At 41.6% G+C, this 16141-nt stretch overlaps 1 protein-coding gene across 3 annotated transcripts in view; it reads left to right on the top strand.

Annotated features, from left to right (window-relative positions):
• RSRC2 (arginine and serine rich coiled-coil 2) overlaps window positions 1-15298 on the top strand; it is a 49818-nt gene extending 34520 nt beyond the window's left edge. For all 3 annotated transcript variants that reach the window (XM_077461862.1, XM_077461861.1, XM_077461863.1), the window contains 3 exons: window positions 5533-5765; window positions 11672-11761; window positions 14923-15298. In XM_077461862.1, the coding sequence (XP_077317988.1) occupies window positions 5533-5765; window positions 11672-11761; window positions 14923-15102 (503 nt within the window). In that variant the 3' untranslated portion in view covers window positions 15103-15298. The remainder of the gene's footprint in view (window positions 1-5532; window positions 5766-11671; window positions 11762-14922) is intronic.
• Window positions 15299-16141: the final 843 nt, after the last annotated feature.

Here is a 16141-nt window from a genome sequence, read left to right as displayed (position 1 = left end):
TATTGAAATATTGTATTTACATTTACTAGCATGTAACTTAACTTCGTCCCACACCAATTCTGACATTATGATTTTTACATGTAGAAAGAAGAAAAAAAAAATTTTTTAAATCAATATATCTATAGAGATATATAATTATTGGGACTCCTTCTGGGAAGGCTGTCCACAAGGTTTAGGAGTGTGTCTATATGGGAATGTTTGACAGTTTTTCCCAGAAGTACATATGTGAGGTCAGGCACTGATGTGGGCAAGAAGGCCTGGCTCGCAGACTACGCTCTAATTCCTCCCAAAGTTATTCTATTGGTTTGAGGTCAGGACTCTGTGCAGGCCAGTCAAGTTCCTTCACCCCAAACTCGCTCATCCATGTCTTTATGGATCTTGCTTTGTGCACTGTTGCACAGTCGTGTGTATATATATATATATATATATATATATATATATATGTATGTGTGTGTGTGTGTATATATATATATTATATATGTGTGTATATATATATATATGTATAGTATATATATATATATATATATATATATATATTACACATACACACAGGCCCTAGAGAATAAAATAGTGAGTGTTGCATTTTTGTATGTCGCACGGTATATACGCAGATGCACTTTTTAACGAATATTAACCCAATTTATTTTTATTTTTTTTGTTTGTTTTATTTTTTTGTAATATATAAAAGATGTTAGGCTGAGTAAAATAAAGTGCATCACCACAGAGTGGCGCTGTGGATACTGTTATGATACCAGGTGCCACGTCCAGAATATATGAATATGCAAAAAAAAAAATTGGGGGGGGGGGGGGAACAACCCAAAAAAAAGGGGGGCTTGGACTTTATAGGCACAAAACAATCAGGTAAATAAGTTTTTTTTATTTTTTATTCATTTAGTACAAAAAGACATATTAAAAGGCAACCATGTCTCGGAGTCAAATGATATAACATCAGTATACAAGATCTATGTAACAATACATTGTAAAATTCTCAAAATTTTACACCCAGTGGCAATCACACCACATGTATTCAATACCATAGTGTTACAACATCTTGATAAGATTGCTACTGAAAATTATAATCATTATAGCTCTACATGTTATGCGGCTTGCACTTCTTCAGGAGCTTCACGGAGACCGGCTTACTAAAAAGCTATAATAATGTCAGAAAAATACACTACAAAACACATTAGCAAATTGTGTAACAAGTGAGACTGAAGCCACACTTAAAAGACCAGCCTAATAGGGGTTACCACTACCACAACAAACCATCTGATCCTCACAAACTATGGGGGCATGTAAAACAATGAAAAAAATGTGAATGTAAAAAAGCCAGAATATTGGGAGTGTAAAAAAGCCAAACCAGAAACAAAAAAAAAACTATTATAATATAGCTCACTCACTGAATAAGAAACACGGACATGAACATTTTTTTTTTTTTTTTTTTAAAGTATCAGTGTTCCTTAACCACTTCCCACCCGGCCAATGCACATATACGGCCGGGTGGGAGCCGTCTACTCCTGATAGGACGTTCACGAACGTCCATCAGGAGGAGCGGGATCGCGCACACCCGTGCAGCGGCGCGATCCCGATGTGCCCGTGTCACCCGGACACAGCGCGTCTCAGATCGGCAGGAGGGCTCTTTGATTGGCCCTCCTGATCACATGACGGCCGTGTCCAATCACGGCCGTCATGTGATGTAAACAAACAGCCGGTTGCTAGGCAATCGGCTCCTCCTCTCCTCACACAGAAGTCATCGCTGAGGAGAGGAGAGCAGATCGCTGCAGCCGGCTGATGATCAGTGAGTATGAGCTGTTTTTTACAGCTTTTTACTCACTGATCACTAGTCTAGTGTACACACAAATCACCACACAGTAAACACACTACACAGTATAAACACAATGTCCCCATAAATGTCCCCAAATAATAAAAACACATGTCCCTAATAATAAAAACATGTCCCCCACATATGTCCCACTAAAATCACATGTCCCAATGATTATCTGCACACATATGTATGTGATCACCTGCACACATATGTACATGATCATTTGCGTACATATGTCCGTGATCACACAAACCAATTATTATACACTTAACGGAATTTTTTTTACAAAAAACATGTAGCAGACTACATTTTGGCTTAAATTTATGACAAAATTAGATTTTATTGGATTTCTTTTAAAATGGAAAAAAGAAAATATTTTTTTTTTCTCCAAATTTCCGCTTTTTTGCGCTTATATCGCAAAAAATAAAAAACGGAGTCGTGAATAAATAACACCAAAATAAAGCTCTATTTGTGCGAACAAAATGATAAAAACTTCATTTGGGTACAGTGCAGCATGACTGCGCAATTGTCACTGAAAACGATAGAGCGCTGAAAGCTGAAAATTGGGCTGGGAAGGAAGGGGGCGAAAGTGCCCAGTATTGAAGTGGTTATACAAGGATTCACTCTATAATGCAGTGAGGAGACAATGGTGTCTATCGTAGCGGTAACGTGGAGTACAAGTAGAGCAGTCATCTAATGAATGGAGACAAAACAAATAGTATGCCCATACGTAATCTCATTAGGACCATTAAAAGAAGCTTTAGAGAAAAAAGAAAAACACAATCCATTTAAATAAACCTACCCATTGGTTTCCCCAGGCTAATACTGCAGTGCTATCTTATCATTCAGACATTCAGATTCCTTTGGTAGAAAGCAGGCTCAAACACATCCAGCTGCTTCCTATTTATAGCACACCCCAATCTGTAGTCATCAATCGGATAAAAAAAAAAAAAAAAACACTTCTGATACTTCCTTTGTTCAACTATTCTTTTGAACCATACCAAAACGAAGGCAGATGCCTAATTTGCATGGGGAAAAAAATGTTTCATGTCCGTGTTTTTTATTTGGTGAGTTATATTATAATAGGTTTTTTTTTTTTTTGGTTTGGCTTTTTTACACTCACAATTGTTTCATTGTTTTACACGCCCCCATAGTTTGAGAGGATCAGATGGTTTGTTGTGTTTTTGTTGTTGCGCAAGCCGCGTAAAACATGTAGAGCTATAATGGTTATCGTTTTCAGTAGCAATCTTATCAAGATGTTGTAACACTATGGTATTGAATACATGTAGTGTGATTGCCACTGGGTGTAAAATGTTGAGAATTTTACAGTGTATTGTTGCATAGATCTTGTATACTGATGTTATATCATTTGAGACATGGTTGCTTTTTTAATGTCTTTTAAGTAAATAAAAAAAAAAAACGTTTTTACCTTTTTTTTTTTTTATTGTTTTGTGCCTATAAAGTAAATAGATACCTAACATATTGGCCTTTAAAATTGCGCGCCCTCGTGGCATGGTGCTAAACTACAGTACTTAAAAGTCTCTATAGGCGACGCTTTAACCCACTTGATGACTGCCCACAGTACATTTACATCATTACTTTACTGATGTAAAATACCGTTAGGGCAGCAGCTAGCTGCCATAACCTCGGTATCCTTTTGTACTGTGGGCGATTCTCTTTCAGATAAAAGTGATCCCAGCAGTGGATTTGCCACAAGATCACTTTTATAGGCAGCGGGAGGGGTGCATTCCCCATCAGTATAACCACTGAAACAGGACCACGTCCATGTATTCCCTCCGGGCGGGAAGTAGTTAAAGGTAATATTTTTTTTCTGTTAAAGGCAAAGTGTCTCTTAAAGTGGTTGTAAACCCTTACAAACCACTTTGACCTACAGGTAAGCCTAGATTAAGGCTTACCTGTAGGTCCAAGAAATATCTCCTAAACCTATATGGTTTAGGAGATATTTACAAAAAGACAGGCACCGCTGTCTACGGCCCATGCAAGATGGAGGACTGCTTCGGGGGCTTCGTTCTCAGGTAATTCATAATGAGCTAGTATGCTATGCATACTAGCTCATTATGCCTTTGCCTTGCAGGTTGCATTTTTTATTTTTTTTACTTCCTCTTTAAAGGACATGTCATGCTTATGTCTATTACAAGGGATGTTTACATTCTTTGTAATAGGTATAAAAGTGAACCAAAAAAATAATTGATAGTAAAAATAAGAAAAAAAACTAATTTAAAGCGCCCTGTACCTCCATGCTCACGTGCAGAAGCATACGCAAGTCACGCCGCATATGTAAACTGTTCAAACTACACATTTAAAGTATCACAGCGATCCTGAGCAATAATTCTAGCAGTAGACATCCTCTATACCTCTAAACCGGTAACCTGTAACATTTTTAAAATGTATTTTTAACCACTTCAGCCCCGGAAGGTTTTGCTCACTTCATGACCAGGCCATTTTTTGCGTTATGGCACTGTGTTACTTTGACAATTGCGCCGTCATGCGATGCTATGCCCAAATAAAATGTTTGTTTCCCCCCAAATAGAGCTTTCTTTTGGTGTTTTTTGATCACCTCAGCGGTTTTTATTTTTTGCGCTATAAACAAAAAAGCAACGGTTTTGAGAAAAAAAATATATTTTTTACTTTCTGCTATAAACCATACCCAATAACAAAAGTTTAATCAAATTTAGTCCAATCTGTATCCTGTTACATATTTTTGGTCTGTCTCTCCTCTGAATGATCAGTGGATCGCGGCCGGCGGACCTGCTGATTGGCTCCCGCTGTGGACACAGCAGGAGCATCTCGAAATCATGCGACTCCACCCATGGCCAATGCCTTGTTTGCCTTGTGGTAGATACGCCCCTGCGCATAAGGCATGACAGGTCCTCTTTATGGAGATCCTCTCTATAAGACCCCAGATCTCCCCTCTACACTGGAAAACATGAGCTTAAAAAAAAGTTGATTTCTGCTTTCCAGAAGAAAATGAAATGGCAGCGTTTACTTGTGCCAAAACCAGAAGTGAAGTAATTCCCGGCCTCCCATGACCATAGAGATGGCCAGGGACCAATCCTGTCCATGGCCAGCTCTGTGGTAACCCTGAGGCACCACCAGATTGCATACCGGGCTCCTCGATCGTGTGGAGGGGATGCCCCCTCTCGTTGCCTGTAAGGCCTCATTCACACCAGGCAGATCCGCTGCCATGGAGTCCACCAACTCAGCGGTAGATCTCTGTTGATCTCCACTGTGGCGGCGGATCTCTGCTCACTGAGCGGGGAAGGGCTTGTCGAGCTTGTAATGGAGAGACAGCATGTCCGTTTTCATCAGATCTCATCCAATCTGCCCGGGACAAATGCGTACGCAGGGCCATCCGTCTGATTTTAGCATATCGGTCCAGGTCAGATGTCAGTGGACATCGCTGACATCCGTCGCTCCATAGACTAACATGGAGTGCCCGTTTGGGTCCGCCAACAAAACGGACAGGCAGACCTGAACGGTCCCGACTGTTTGAAAGTGTCCTAAAAGCAGCCTGAACCTTTTACAAACCCTTTAAATATAGTTAATATAACATGCATGTGAACTTGTCTGTTCCAATGACCAGCCTTGCTGCTCACATGTCTAAATAATGTGATTTTTTTTTTTTTTTTTTTTTTTTTTTTTACAAATCTTTTTCAACCCATGGTATAACCTTTCTTCTTTTGCAGTTGCTACAGCAGGCGGTGGATCGGTTATTAATGTAGCTGCTTTGTTGGCCTCCGGAACACAGGTCACTCCTCAAATTGCAATGGCAGCACAAATGGCTGCTTTACAAGCAAAGGCATTGGCAGAGACTGGCATTTCTGTTCCTAGCTATTATAATCCAGCAGCTGTAAATCCTATGAAATTTGCAGAGCAAGAAAAGAAGAGGAAGAAGCTTTGGCAAGGCAAAAAGGAAGGGGTAAGATAATTTTAACATGGTTATTCAAATACAAGGCAACTACACTCGCCACTTTATTAGGTACACCTTGTTAGTATCGGGTGGGACCCCTTTAGTATTTAGAACTGCGTAATTCTTAGTGGCATAGATTCAGTAAGGTGTTGGAAACATTCCTTAGATTTTGGTTTCTGTTCACATGATCACATTATGCAGTTGTTGCAGATTTGTCGGCTGCACATCTATGATGAAAAGCCCCCGTTTCACCACATCCCGAAGGTGCTCTATTGGTTTGAAATCTGGTGACTTTGGAGGCCATTGGAGTACAGTGACCTCATTGTCATCTTTAAGAAACCAGTTTGAGATGATTTGAGCTTTGTGACATGGTGCATTATCCTGCTGGAAGTAGCTGTCAGAAGATTGACATGGTCAACAACAATGCACGGGTAGGCTGTGACGTTTAAACAATGCTCAATTGGTACTAATGGGCCCAAAGTGTGCCAAGAAAATGCCCTCCACACCATTACACCGCCACCAGCCTGAACCCTTGATACGAGGCAGGATGGATCCATGCTTTCATGTTATTTATGCCAAATTCTGAGCCTGCCATCTGAATGTCGCAGCTGAAACCGAGACCCATCAGACCAGGCAACGTTTTTCTAATCTTCTATTATCCAATTTTGGTGAGCCTGTGTGGATTGTAGCCTCAGTTTCCTGTTAGCTGACAGGAGTGGCACCCAGTGTGGTCTTCTGTTTCTGTAGCCCATTCATTTCAAGGTTCAATGTATTGTGCGTTCAGAGAAGGTATTCTGCATACCTTGGTTGTAACGAGTGGTTATTTAGTTCAAGATGATAGGCAACAGTAACTTAGTCTGCCTATTCCCCTTTGACATCAACAATGCATTTTCTTCCACACAACTGCTGCTCACTGGATTTTTTTTTTCTTTTTTGGACCATTCTTTGTAAACCCTAGAGATGGTTGTGCGTGAAATCCCAGTAGATCAGCAGTTTTTCTCTTTCGTTCACTGACTGACACAGCTCCATAGGGTTGTTACGCTACCTTCAGGAGAGGACTAGGCAGAACATGTTATACATGTGAAACAAAAAACAGAACTTTATAGTTCCGCCCAGGGGCCAGTCCCTCCAGTAACAACCCTACAGCCTGCTTCCTGCAGCTTCAGGTTTTTTCTGCCTAGTGAAGGAGGTGGACCTAGGAACCCTGCGGGACCATCGGTCCTGGGATTTTTTTTTGCTGAAGTTTGCCTTTTGCGCAAGATTTTTGAATCCTGTGATCTACTATCAACAGCCGGCTGGGTGACAGGCTGGATACCCTTATCCTTGTAGTCTCCCCAACCTGGCCATCAAGCGTGTGCAGACCATAACAACGCGCTGGGTTGGCCACGACATGCCCCTCAGGCTCCAAGGGCGGCCAGTGAGTGCAACACTCCGGGGCACACCTATGACCGGGCTACTGATGTCTGTGTCCTAGTGTGCCGTGGCCAGCAGCCACCCCATACTCTTCGGGAGTGGGTCTGTAATGGGATGTACCTGCCTCATGGGGTTGAGCAGCTGGGCATTCCCTGGGAGGTCGATTCGGGGGTCCCTCTCCCTGTCCCTATCTCCCCCTCCGTGGGGCATGCTGTATGATGGGCTGCTGAGATGGGATGCCAGCCTGACTGGTTGGGGTGGAGTACTGGGAGTACAGTCGACCCAGGGCCTCTAGTCGAGGGAGGAATCCAAGTTGCTGATCAATGTGCTCGAGCTTCGAGTGATCAGGCTATGCCTCTCCACATGGTCGATGAGACATTGAGGGCGTCCGATCAGGATCCAGTCAGACAACGCCCGGGTGATGGCATATGTCAACCATCAAGGAGGAACCAGAAGCTCGGCTGCAGCAGGGGATGTTGCTCACATTCTTCAGTGGGCAGAGCCACATATACTAGCCCCATCAGCCATTTACATCCTGGGAGTGGAAAACTGGCAGGCGGACTACCTAATACGCCAGATGCTGGACCCAGGAGAGTGGTCGTTTCATCCGGAGGTTTTCAGGCTACTGTGCCTGTGATGGGGCACACCAGACGTGGATCTTCTGGCGTCTCAATCGGAAGGTGCCGATTATTCGTATCCAGGACAAGAGATCCTTGGGCAGACGTGTCAGTTGCGCTGGTGGCTCCGTGGGATCAGTACCGACTGATCTATGCCTTTCCTCTGCTAAAGCTACTACCACGTCTGCTCTGCAGAGTGTTGACAGCCAGGTGCCAAGGAACCGAGGTCTCTCGGAGAGCACGGAAATCATCTTCTTGGAAGATATACCATCGTACCTGGAAGTCCTAAATATCCATGTGTGAAGAGAAAGGATGGTGTCCGCGCACCTATTCTTTCCAGGATCTTGCTGTTTCTACAGCGAAGAATAGACCAGAAATTGGCTTTAAGCACCCTTAAAGGACAAATATCAGCCTTGGCTGTCCTTCTTTTATTTTTTAATTTTTTTTATTTTATTTTTTTCAGCAACCCCTGGCGGCTCATTCTCTAGTGAGCACTTTTATTCAGGGGGTCCAGCATGTAGTTCCTCCGGTGCGTCCACCTTTACCTCTGTGGGATCTGAACCTGGTGTTATCGGTGCTTCAGAAACCGCTGTTTGAGAACATCAGAGAAATTGTTGACTCTTTCCTAGAAAGTGGTCTTCCTAGTGGCCATTACATCGGCCAGGAGGGTTTCGAAACTGGCGGCCTTGTCTTGCAGGTCGCCCTATCTGGTTATCCATAAAGGATAAGGTGGTGTTGCGTCCGCAACCTTCTTTTTCTGCCGAAGGTGGTTTCGACGTTTCACATCAATGAAGACATTGTGTTACCATCTGTGTCCTAAACCGACACATCCTAAGGAAGTGGCCCTTCATTCCCTGGACATGGTCCGGGCTCCGAGGGTGTACTTGTCTGCCACGGCTCCCTTTCGGAAGTCAGACTTCGTTTCGGTAGCTGGTCCGAAAAAAGGTATGGCAGTCTCGTCATCCACCATTTCCAGGTGGATCAGACAGATCATGGTACAGGCCTACGCCTTAAAGGGGCAGGTGCCCCCCTTTCCTGTCACGGCCCATTCCACCAGGGCAATTAGAACCTCTGGTGCCTTCCGACATCAAGCGTCAGTCGCTTGATGTCGGAAGGCCCAAGAGGTTCCAATTGCTCAAGTGTGTAAGGTGTTGACTTGGTCGTCCGTTCACACGTTTACCAAATTCTACAAAGTGTATGTCAGCGATCTTCGGATGCTTGCTTTGGCCGCAAATTTTTGCAGGCGGCCGTGTGATGTTGCAATTGCACTTCTTTTTTTCAGTTTTTTTTTTTTTTTCTTAAAATAGTTACTTTTGAGTATAATGCACTGTTGCATTGTTAACCGCAAGTTCTGATGTGGATAGATAAGGTGGTGACTCCCCTATTGGGGAGCACTTCTGGTTGTGGGTGAAGTTTTTTTTTTTTTATTTTATTTTTTTTTTTATATGCTGTTCCCACCCCTCGTTATGACGCTGCTTGGGGACGTACCTATGGTCAAGAATAATGGAGCTGTGTTAGTCAGTGAAAGACAAAATAGGATTTTTGTACTCGCTGTAAAATCCTTTTCTCTGAAGTTCACGGACACAGCACCCTCCCCTCCTATTGATTAACATTATACTGCTTGTTAACGTACTGAAGCTGCAGGAAGCAGGCTGAGGGGTTGTTACTGGAAGGACCGCCCCCTGGGCGGAACTATACAGTTCTGTTTTTTGTTTCACACGTATAACATGTTCTGCCTAGTCATCTCCTGAAGGTGGTGTAACAACCCTATGGCCAAGAATAATGGAGCTGTGTCAGTCAGCGAACTTCAGAGAAAAGGATTTTACGGTGAGTACAAAAATCCTATTTTTTTCCGTACCTGTCTGTCTGACACCAACAACCATGCCACGTTCTAAGTCACTTAAAGCAGAGTGCCGCTTGTTTTTAAGCTTATTAAAAGTCGGCAGCTACAAAAAGTGCAGCTGCTGATTTATAATAAAGACACTCCCCTGTCCCATGGTCCAACAATGCAGTTGCCGGAAGCCTTGCTCCTCTGTGGCGCCATCATTGCAAGTGTGGGCACCCGGCTGTGACAGCCTGCGACTTCACAGCCAGGTGCACATGCGCGAGTCGCACTGCACCTTCTCACTGCCCAGGCAATCTTCTGGGCCTTGTGACGTGTCCCAGGAGATTGCAGGGAGGAAGAGGGGCTGATTCGCCTAGGTGGCCGAGCGGAAGTGTGAGCTGGGTACCTGTCAAAACTGAGCTCATGTTTTAATAAGCACTTAAATGGAACTGTCTTTGATGGCTGGTAGTTCTGCCACAAACCCCTAGAATTTTAAAAGGGTGCTGAATCATTTAGCTTCTGGACTTGCTATTATGCTACTGGGAACTCTGCTTTATATTCTTGTAAGCAAGCAGTAGACCAATATTTTAAGTGAATTTTGAAACTGTTTTAAGATGGAACAGAGCAGATTCAGTACAACAGTACTTGCCCAAGAAACTCGCTGCTTTGCAGTAAGATTTGAAAAGTGATGTTTTAAAATCCAGACTTCACTAAAAATACCTGTGTGCTCAATGCCTACTTCATCTTGTGTTAAAGTGACTCTCTCTTGCCAAAAAAAGTAGGGCAATACTTATGTGTTCTAGCATCCATGCCTGCATTCACCAGAACTACACTAGCTAACACTTGGACAGTGTTCATTACCTGCACCCCTGGCTGCATGCTTCAGTTTAATCTGCCAGGTGCTTTCTTTGATGCGCCCTGTAGCGCTAGATCTGTGGTGGGCAGAACCACAGCAGGTAGTGAGGAATGTGGCATCTGACACATCTGGAAGAATCTAATATCTACATCAGCAGAAGCTTTGCAGAAGAGCAATGGAGAATTCACACACACAGTGCAATGACAGGAGTTATACTGCCTTGTAAAACGCCTTTCACCGAAGGTTACACAGAAAAAAATGACTTTGTGTGTACCATTTAAAATGCAGAGCTGCATTGCAGTGTGCATGCAATAAAATTCAGCATGCTGCATTTTATTTTGCAGTGTGCTATACAGAACCGAAGGACACTGTACAGTAGCACAGCGCATTGAACTGCTGTACAGCGACATTAATGAAGTGTTTGTACCCTTCAAATAAAATGTACTAAAAACAAAAAGCAGAGTTACTTTGCGCTCAACACAAGTCCCTCTACCGCAGTCACTAACAAACAGCTCCTGGAAGGCATTCTGGCAGCTGTCCATTCTAGTGTGATTTCATCCTGAAGATTGGAGTCCGTTTGCCAGACAGCTAAAGCCCCTTTCACACTTGTGTGACTTGGGACTGCTAAGTCACATGACAAGTCGTTCCCCATGTTTTACCATGAGTACCATTCTTATCGGTGCAACTTCAAAGTAGTCCCTGTACTACTTTGGTCCAACTTTGATGCAATTCGAAGTCATAGACTACAAGATTACACTGGCATTGCTTAAAGTTGCAACACAATTACGTGTTTTTCAGGTTGCACAAGTGTGAAAGGGGCCTAAGCAGTATCCAGTTTTTACAATCTGTAATTTTAGTTTTTATTACTCAAGTGACAGGATTGCCTTAAGTGGTCGCTAAGAATTAACACAATGTTCAGCTGTGTATTTCCGTTAGGATTCCCGCTGTGAACAGCTGATGAACTTTTCCCAGGTTTCTTTGCTGTGAATTCAATACATGGTTTTTAGTACGGTTAGGTTGTGTTTCTGTGACAGAATGTTTTGCACATCTGCCTGCTTTACTATTATATTTAGCACACCACTAACTGTTAGCATTTGAGCAATAAAGAAGAACTTTGCAATAATACATTTTTAATGAGGTTTGCATATGGATGTTTGCTTAAGGATGTATTTTTTTTAAAGCTTCCCATTTTATTCCTTTTTAGGATAAATCTGTGTCAGCAGAAATCTGGGAAAAGCTAAATTTTGGAAACAAAGACCAAAATGTTAAATTTAGAAAACTAATGGGAATAAAGGTGAGTAATTTCATATGGTCTTCTAAGTTGAATAAATTCCTGTTTTTTGGGGGGTTGGGTGGGGAGTGTTTTAATAGCTAGAAGAAGCAAGCTACTCTAAAGGCTTTGTATAGCAGAAGTATGCTCCATTCTCCATTTATATTAACTTTTTTTGTGTTTAATGTCTTTTTGAAGAGTTCTAGAAGGATAATTAATGGCTACGGCCTTGATATTGGGGGGAGATATATGTAATTAATTATATAATCCAATTTTATTTAAAGTTGGCAATCGGCTCCCCTGTGGAAAATATCCAGGAGGCTTTCCAGCCACCTGATCGCTTTTACAGTGCTGCAGAGTTCACCCGCTGCCCCTACTGGGCTCTCCTGTTCCAATGTGGACCAGTAAGTGCTTGTTCACTCGTGTGTTTATAAAGAACAAAGCAATGCTGAAACCACCGCCTGTGGAAGGAAATTCCACATCCTTGCCACTCTTACAGTAAAGAACCCTCTATGCAATTTAAGGTTAAACCTCCTTTTCTTTTAATTTTAGTGAGTTGCCGCTTGTCTTATTAAACTCCCTTCCACAAAGTTTTTTCCCTATTGTGGGGTCTCGAGCTTCTCTTCTCCAGAAAGGAATAAGTTCAGTGCTTGTAACCTTTCTTCATAACTAAGGTCCTCCCAGTCCCTTTATTAGCTTTGTTGCCCTTCTCTGTACTTGCTCCATTTCCAGTACATCCTTCCTGAGGACTGGAGCCCAGAACTGGACAGCATACTCAAGGTGCTGCCGGACCAAAGTCTTGTAGAGTGGGATAATTATCATTTTATTCTTGAGTTAATCCCCTTTTTAATGCATGCCAATATTCTGTTTGCTGTTTGCTTTTTTAGCAGCAGCTTGGCATCTATTAGGACCCCCAGGTCCTTTTCCATCCTAGATTTCCCCCAGAGGTTCACCCCCTAGTGAGTAGATTGCATTCATATTTTTGCCACCCAAATGCAGTATTTTTTCTACAGTAAACCTAATTTACCATGTAGTTGTCCACACCATTAATTTGTTCAGATCCTTTTGCAAGGTTTCCACATCAGGCGGAGAAGTTATTTCCCTGCTTAGCTTGTCCGCAAATACAGAGATTGAGCCGTTTACCCCATCCTCCAGGTCGTTTGTGAATAAATTAAACATGATTGGTCCCAGCACAGAACCCTGGGGGACCCCACTTCCCACCCCTGACCATTCCGAGCATTCCCCATTTATCACCACCCTCTGAACTCTCCCTTGTAGCCAGTTTTCAATCCATGTACTCACCCTATGGTCCATGCCAACGGACATTTGTGCAGTAAATTTTTATGGGGAACTGTGTCAATTGCTTTTGCAAAATCAAGTTGCACCACGCCTATGGGCCTTCCTTTATCTAGATGGCAGCTCCACCTCCTCATAGAAGGTTAATAGATTGGTTTGGTAAGAATGATTCTTCATGAATCCATGCTGATTACTGCTAATACCGTTTACATTACTAAAATCTTGTATATAGTCTAAAGCTGCACGATTAATTATTAGAATCATGACATGATTTTGATTCTTTTCTAACAAGTGCAGAGTTCTCCCAGCTGAAAAAAGATTAAAAATAAATCCAGGCAGCCAGCCAAGTTTTATCACAACCCCACAAATAAGTAGAAACAAAGTATATTTTTTCATTCTTTTATCAAAGGAAAGAACTCCAGCTTGTAAATTAAAGGAAGTTTAACCATTTAAAGACCAAACCTTTCTGACATTTGTTGCTTACAATTAAAAAACTAAAAATGCTAGAAAATTACTTGAAACACACAAACATGATCTATTTTTTATTTTTATTTTTTAGCAGAGAACCTAGAGAATAAAATGGTGGTTGTTGCAATATTTTATATAACACTGTATTTGCGCAGTGGTTTAAAAAAAAATACACGCAATTAAAAAAAAAAAATACACTTTTTAATGAATTTAAAAAAACTAAACAGTAAAGTTAGCCCAATTTGTAAAAGAAGATGTTACACCACGAGAATCATGATCTTTATTCTCAGCAAGAAAAAAAATTGTCGTTCTCATTTTAGCCAGAATCATGTAGCTCTAATATAGTCCCTTATCATCCCCTCCAAGATCTGGCATACTGTTGATGTTAGGCTAACTAGTTTGTAATTCCCAGTGATGTATTTGGGCCCTTTTTTAAATATTGGTGATACATTGGAGAAAAGCCAAGAGCTGGTACCATTCCAGTCAGTAGACTGTCAGTAAAAATTAGGAACAATGGCCTGGCAATTACTTGACTGAGTTTCCCCAAGTACCCTCGGGTGCAAGCCGTCTGGTCCCGGTGATTTATTAATGTTACGTTTCCCAAGTCTATTTCTAATTCTGTCCTCTGTTAGCCACGAGGGTGCTTCCTCTGATGTCATAAGGACAAAAGCTGCAGTTTTGGTAGAAATTCCCCCTCATTCTTTATGGGGCCAATATGGTCTGTCCTCACTTTTTTACTGTTTGTGTACATAAAGAATTTCTTGTGAATTTTTTGCTCTCCTGCACTGTCTTTTGTGTTCTATCTTAGCCACCCTAATTGCACCCTTACATATCTTGATGCATTCTTTGTAAAGTCTGAATGCTGATGATGATCCCTCAGCCTTGAATCTTTTGAAGGCCTTCTCCTTTGCTTTTATATGCATGTTTAGAGTTAAGCCATCCAGGACTTCTGTTCACTCTTTTTTAAATCGATTTCCCAATGGGTGCACAGGCTAATGCCCTTATTTAATATGCTCCTAAAGCAAACCCATATCTCCTCCATGTTCTTTTGTTTATAAGATTTTATCCCAATTTATATCTTCTAGCAATTTTCGTGGTTTAGGGAAGTTGGCTCTTTTGAAATTCAGTGTCTTTGTGGTTCCCCTTGTGTTTCTGATTTGTGTGATTTATACTGGCTGACATAAAGTGCCTATTCTAAGAGGGGGGGGGGGGGGGTCTACCTAGATGCCCTCTGTATACCATGTGCCTGAGATTTATGGTTCCTTGGTCATTTGAGGATTAACGGATATACTTGCACTTCGCAAGCATTATTAGCCTGGTCTTTTGCCAGTTAATCAACAATTATGCCTTTCTGAGGAAGCAGTATTCTTTTGGCTGTAAGCATAGATCACAATGTGTTTAACCATTCATATTGTTTTTAGAATGAAGAAGAAGCTGGCCCTAGCAAATTAGATGTGGAAAGTTTCAAAACCCTAAAGCAACAAGAAGAGGTTTTTCGAAACCTGGATGCTCAGTATGAGATGGCAAGATCACAGACTCACACCCAGAGAGGCATGGGCTTGGGTTTTACATCATCAATGCGTGGAATGGACATGGTTTAAATAAGAAGAAAGCGATTCATCACTTCTGCTACTCTGGACTTCTCACCTGTCCTTGTAACCAAAAAGCTAGAACTCTAGCTTGCATGGATGTTGCATTGACTTTAACTTATTAAACAAAAAATCATTTTTGTAAATATCAGTGATACTGGTGTTAGTGTTGACACATGACAATTTTCATTAAACTGCAATAGTAAGATGTTTGATTTTTTTTTTTTTTTTTTGGGGGGGGGGGGGGGGGGGGCGGCGCGACATTCAAAAGTGTATGACTTTAAAGGTATGGTCATCAATATTTGTTTGTCAAATCGAAGTAAGCAGATCTGATCCCACCGGTAAAGCTGAACTCTGGGATAAACCTTTTAAAAATACAAGAGACGTGTATTCTTAATTCAATCTTGAATCCGGTTGTACTTTGTATGTATGTTCCAGAATGTGCAAGAATCTAGTGTAAAATTTGTGCAGAAGCTTCTTGTAATAAAGACCAGTCACTGCTGCTCCCTCTCCTTTTGCGGGGTAAGTGGTCTTGTAATCCCCACTTGTAGTTTCCTGCAGGCAGCCTGTAGCGGGAGGACCTGCTCTCTGCACAGGCTACATGCTTCCCAGTGATGAAATCATTGCTATTTTTAAAAGGTAATAACTGAATTTGCAAAGACACGGACTGGATTTATATACTTTGTGACTATTGAGGAATATGTTTAAAGTTTTTGTTCTTGTAGTTCAGTTTTAAATGTATACACGTTGTGAATTTTTCCATAACAAACCCTCAAGTCATTCTGGAGATTTTTTTTACTATAAGTTTACATTCTTTTGTTTCAGGTGTTTTTGCGCTCTAATAGCACATGTTTGAATATGTATTCTGGACTGCAGTGGCAAAAAAACCTATGGCTATTGTCGCGTTATTTTGTTTTTTTTTTGTTTTTTTTTTTTTATTATAAAGATCTACATACTTTATACCATCATTTTTGCACAGATGTTTTTTTTTAGCCAAGCTCTTGTTGGTTATAGCTCATTATCACTGACTGTAGATGCTAATTGTCCATGC

Source organism: Lithobates pipiens, unplaced genomic scaffold (genome assembly GCF_037356315.1).
Source record: "Lithobates pipiens isolate NorthernLeopardFrog02 unplaced genomic scaffold, aLitPip1_a1.2 Scaffold_3, whole genome shotgun sequence".
Classification (NCBI taxonomy): domain Eukaryota; kingdom Metazoa; phylum Chordata; class Amphibia; order Anura; family Ranidae; genus Lithobates; species Lithobates pipiens.
Note: the sequence above shows the minus strand (reverse complement) of the source record. Positions and strands in the feature narration are given on the sequence as shown.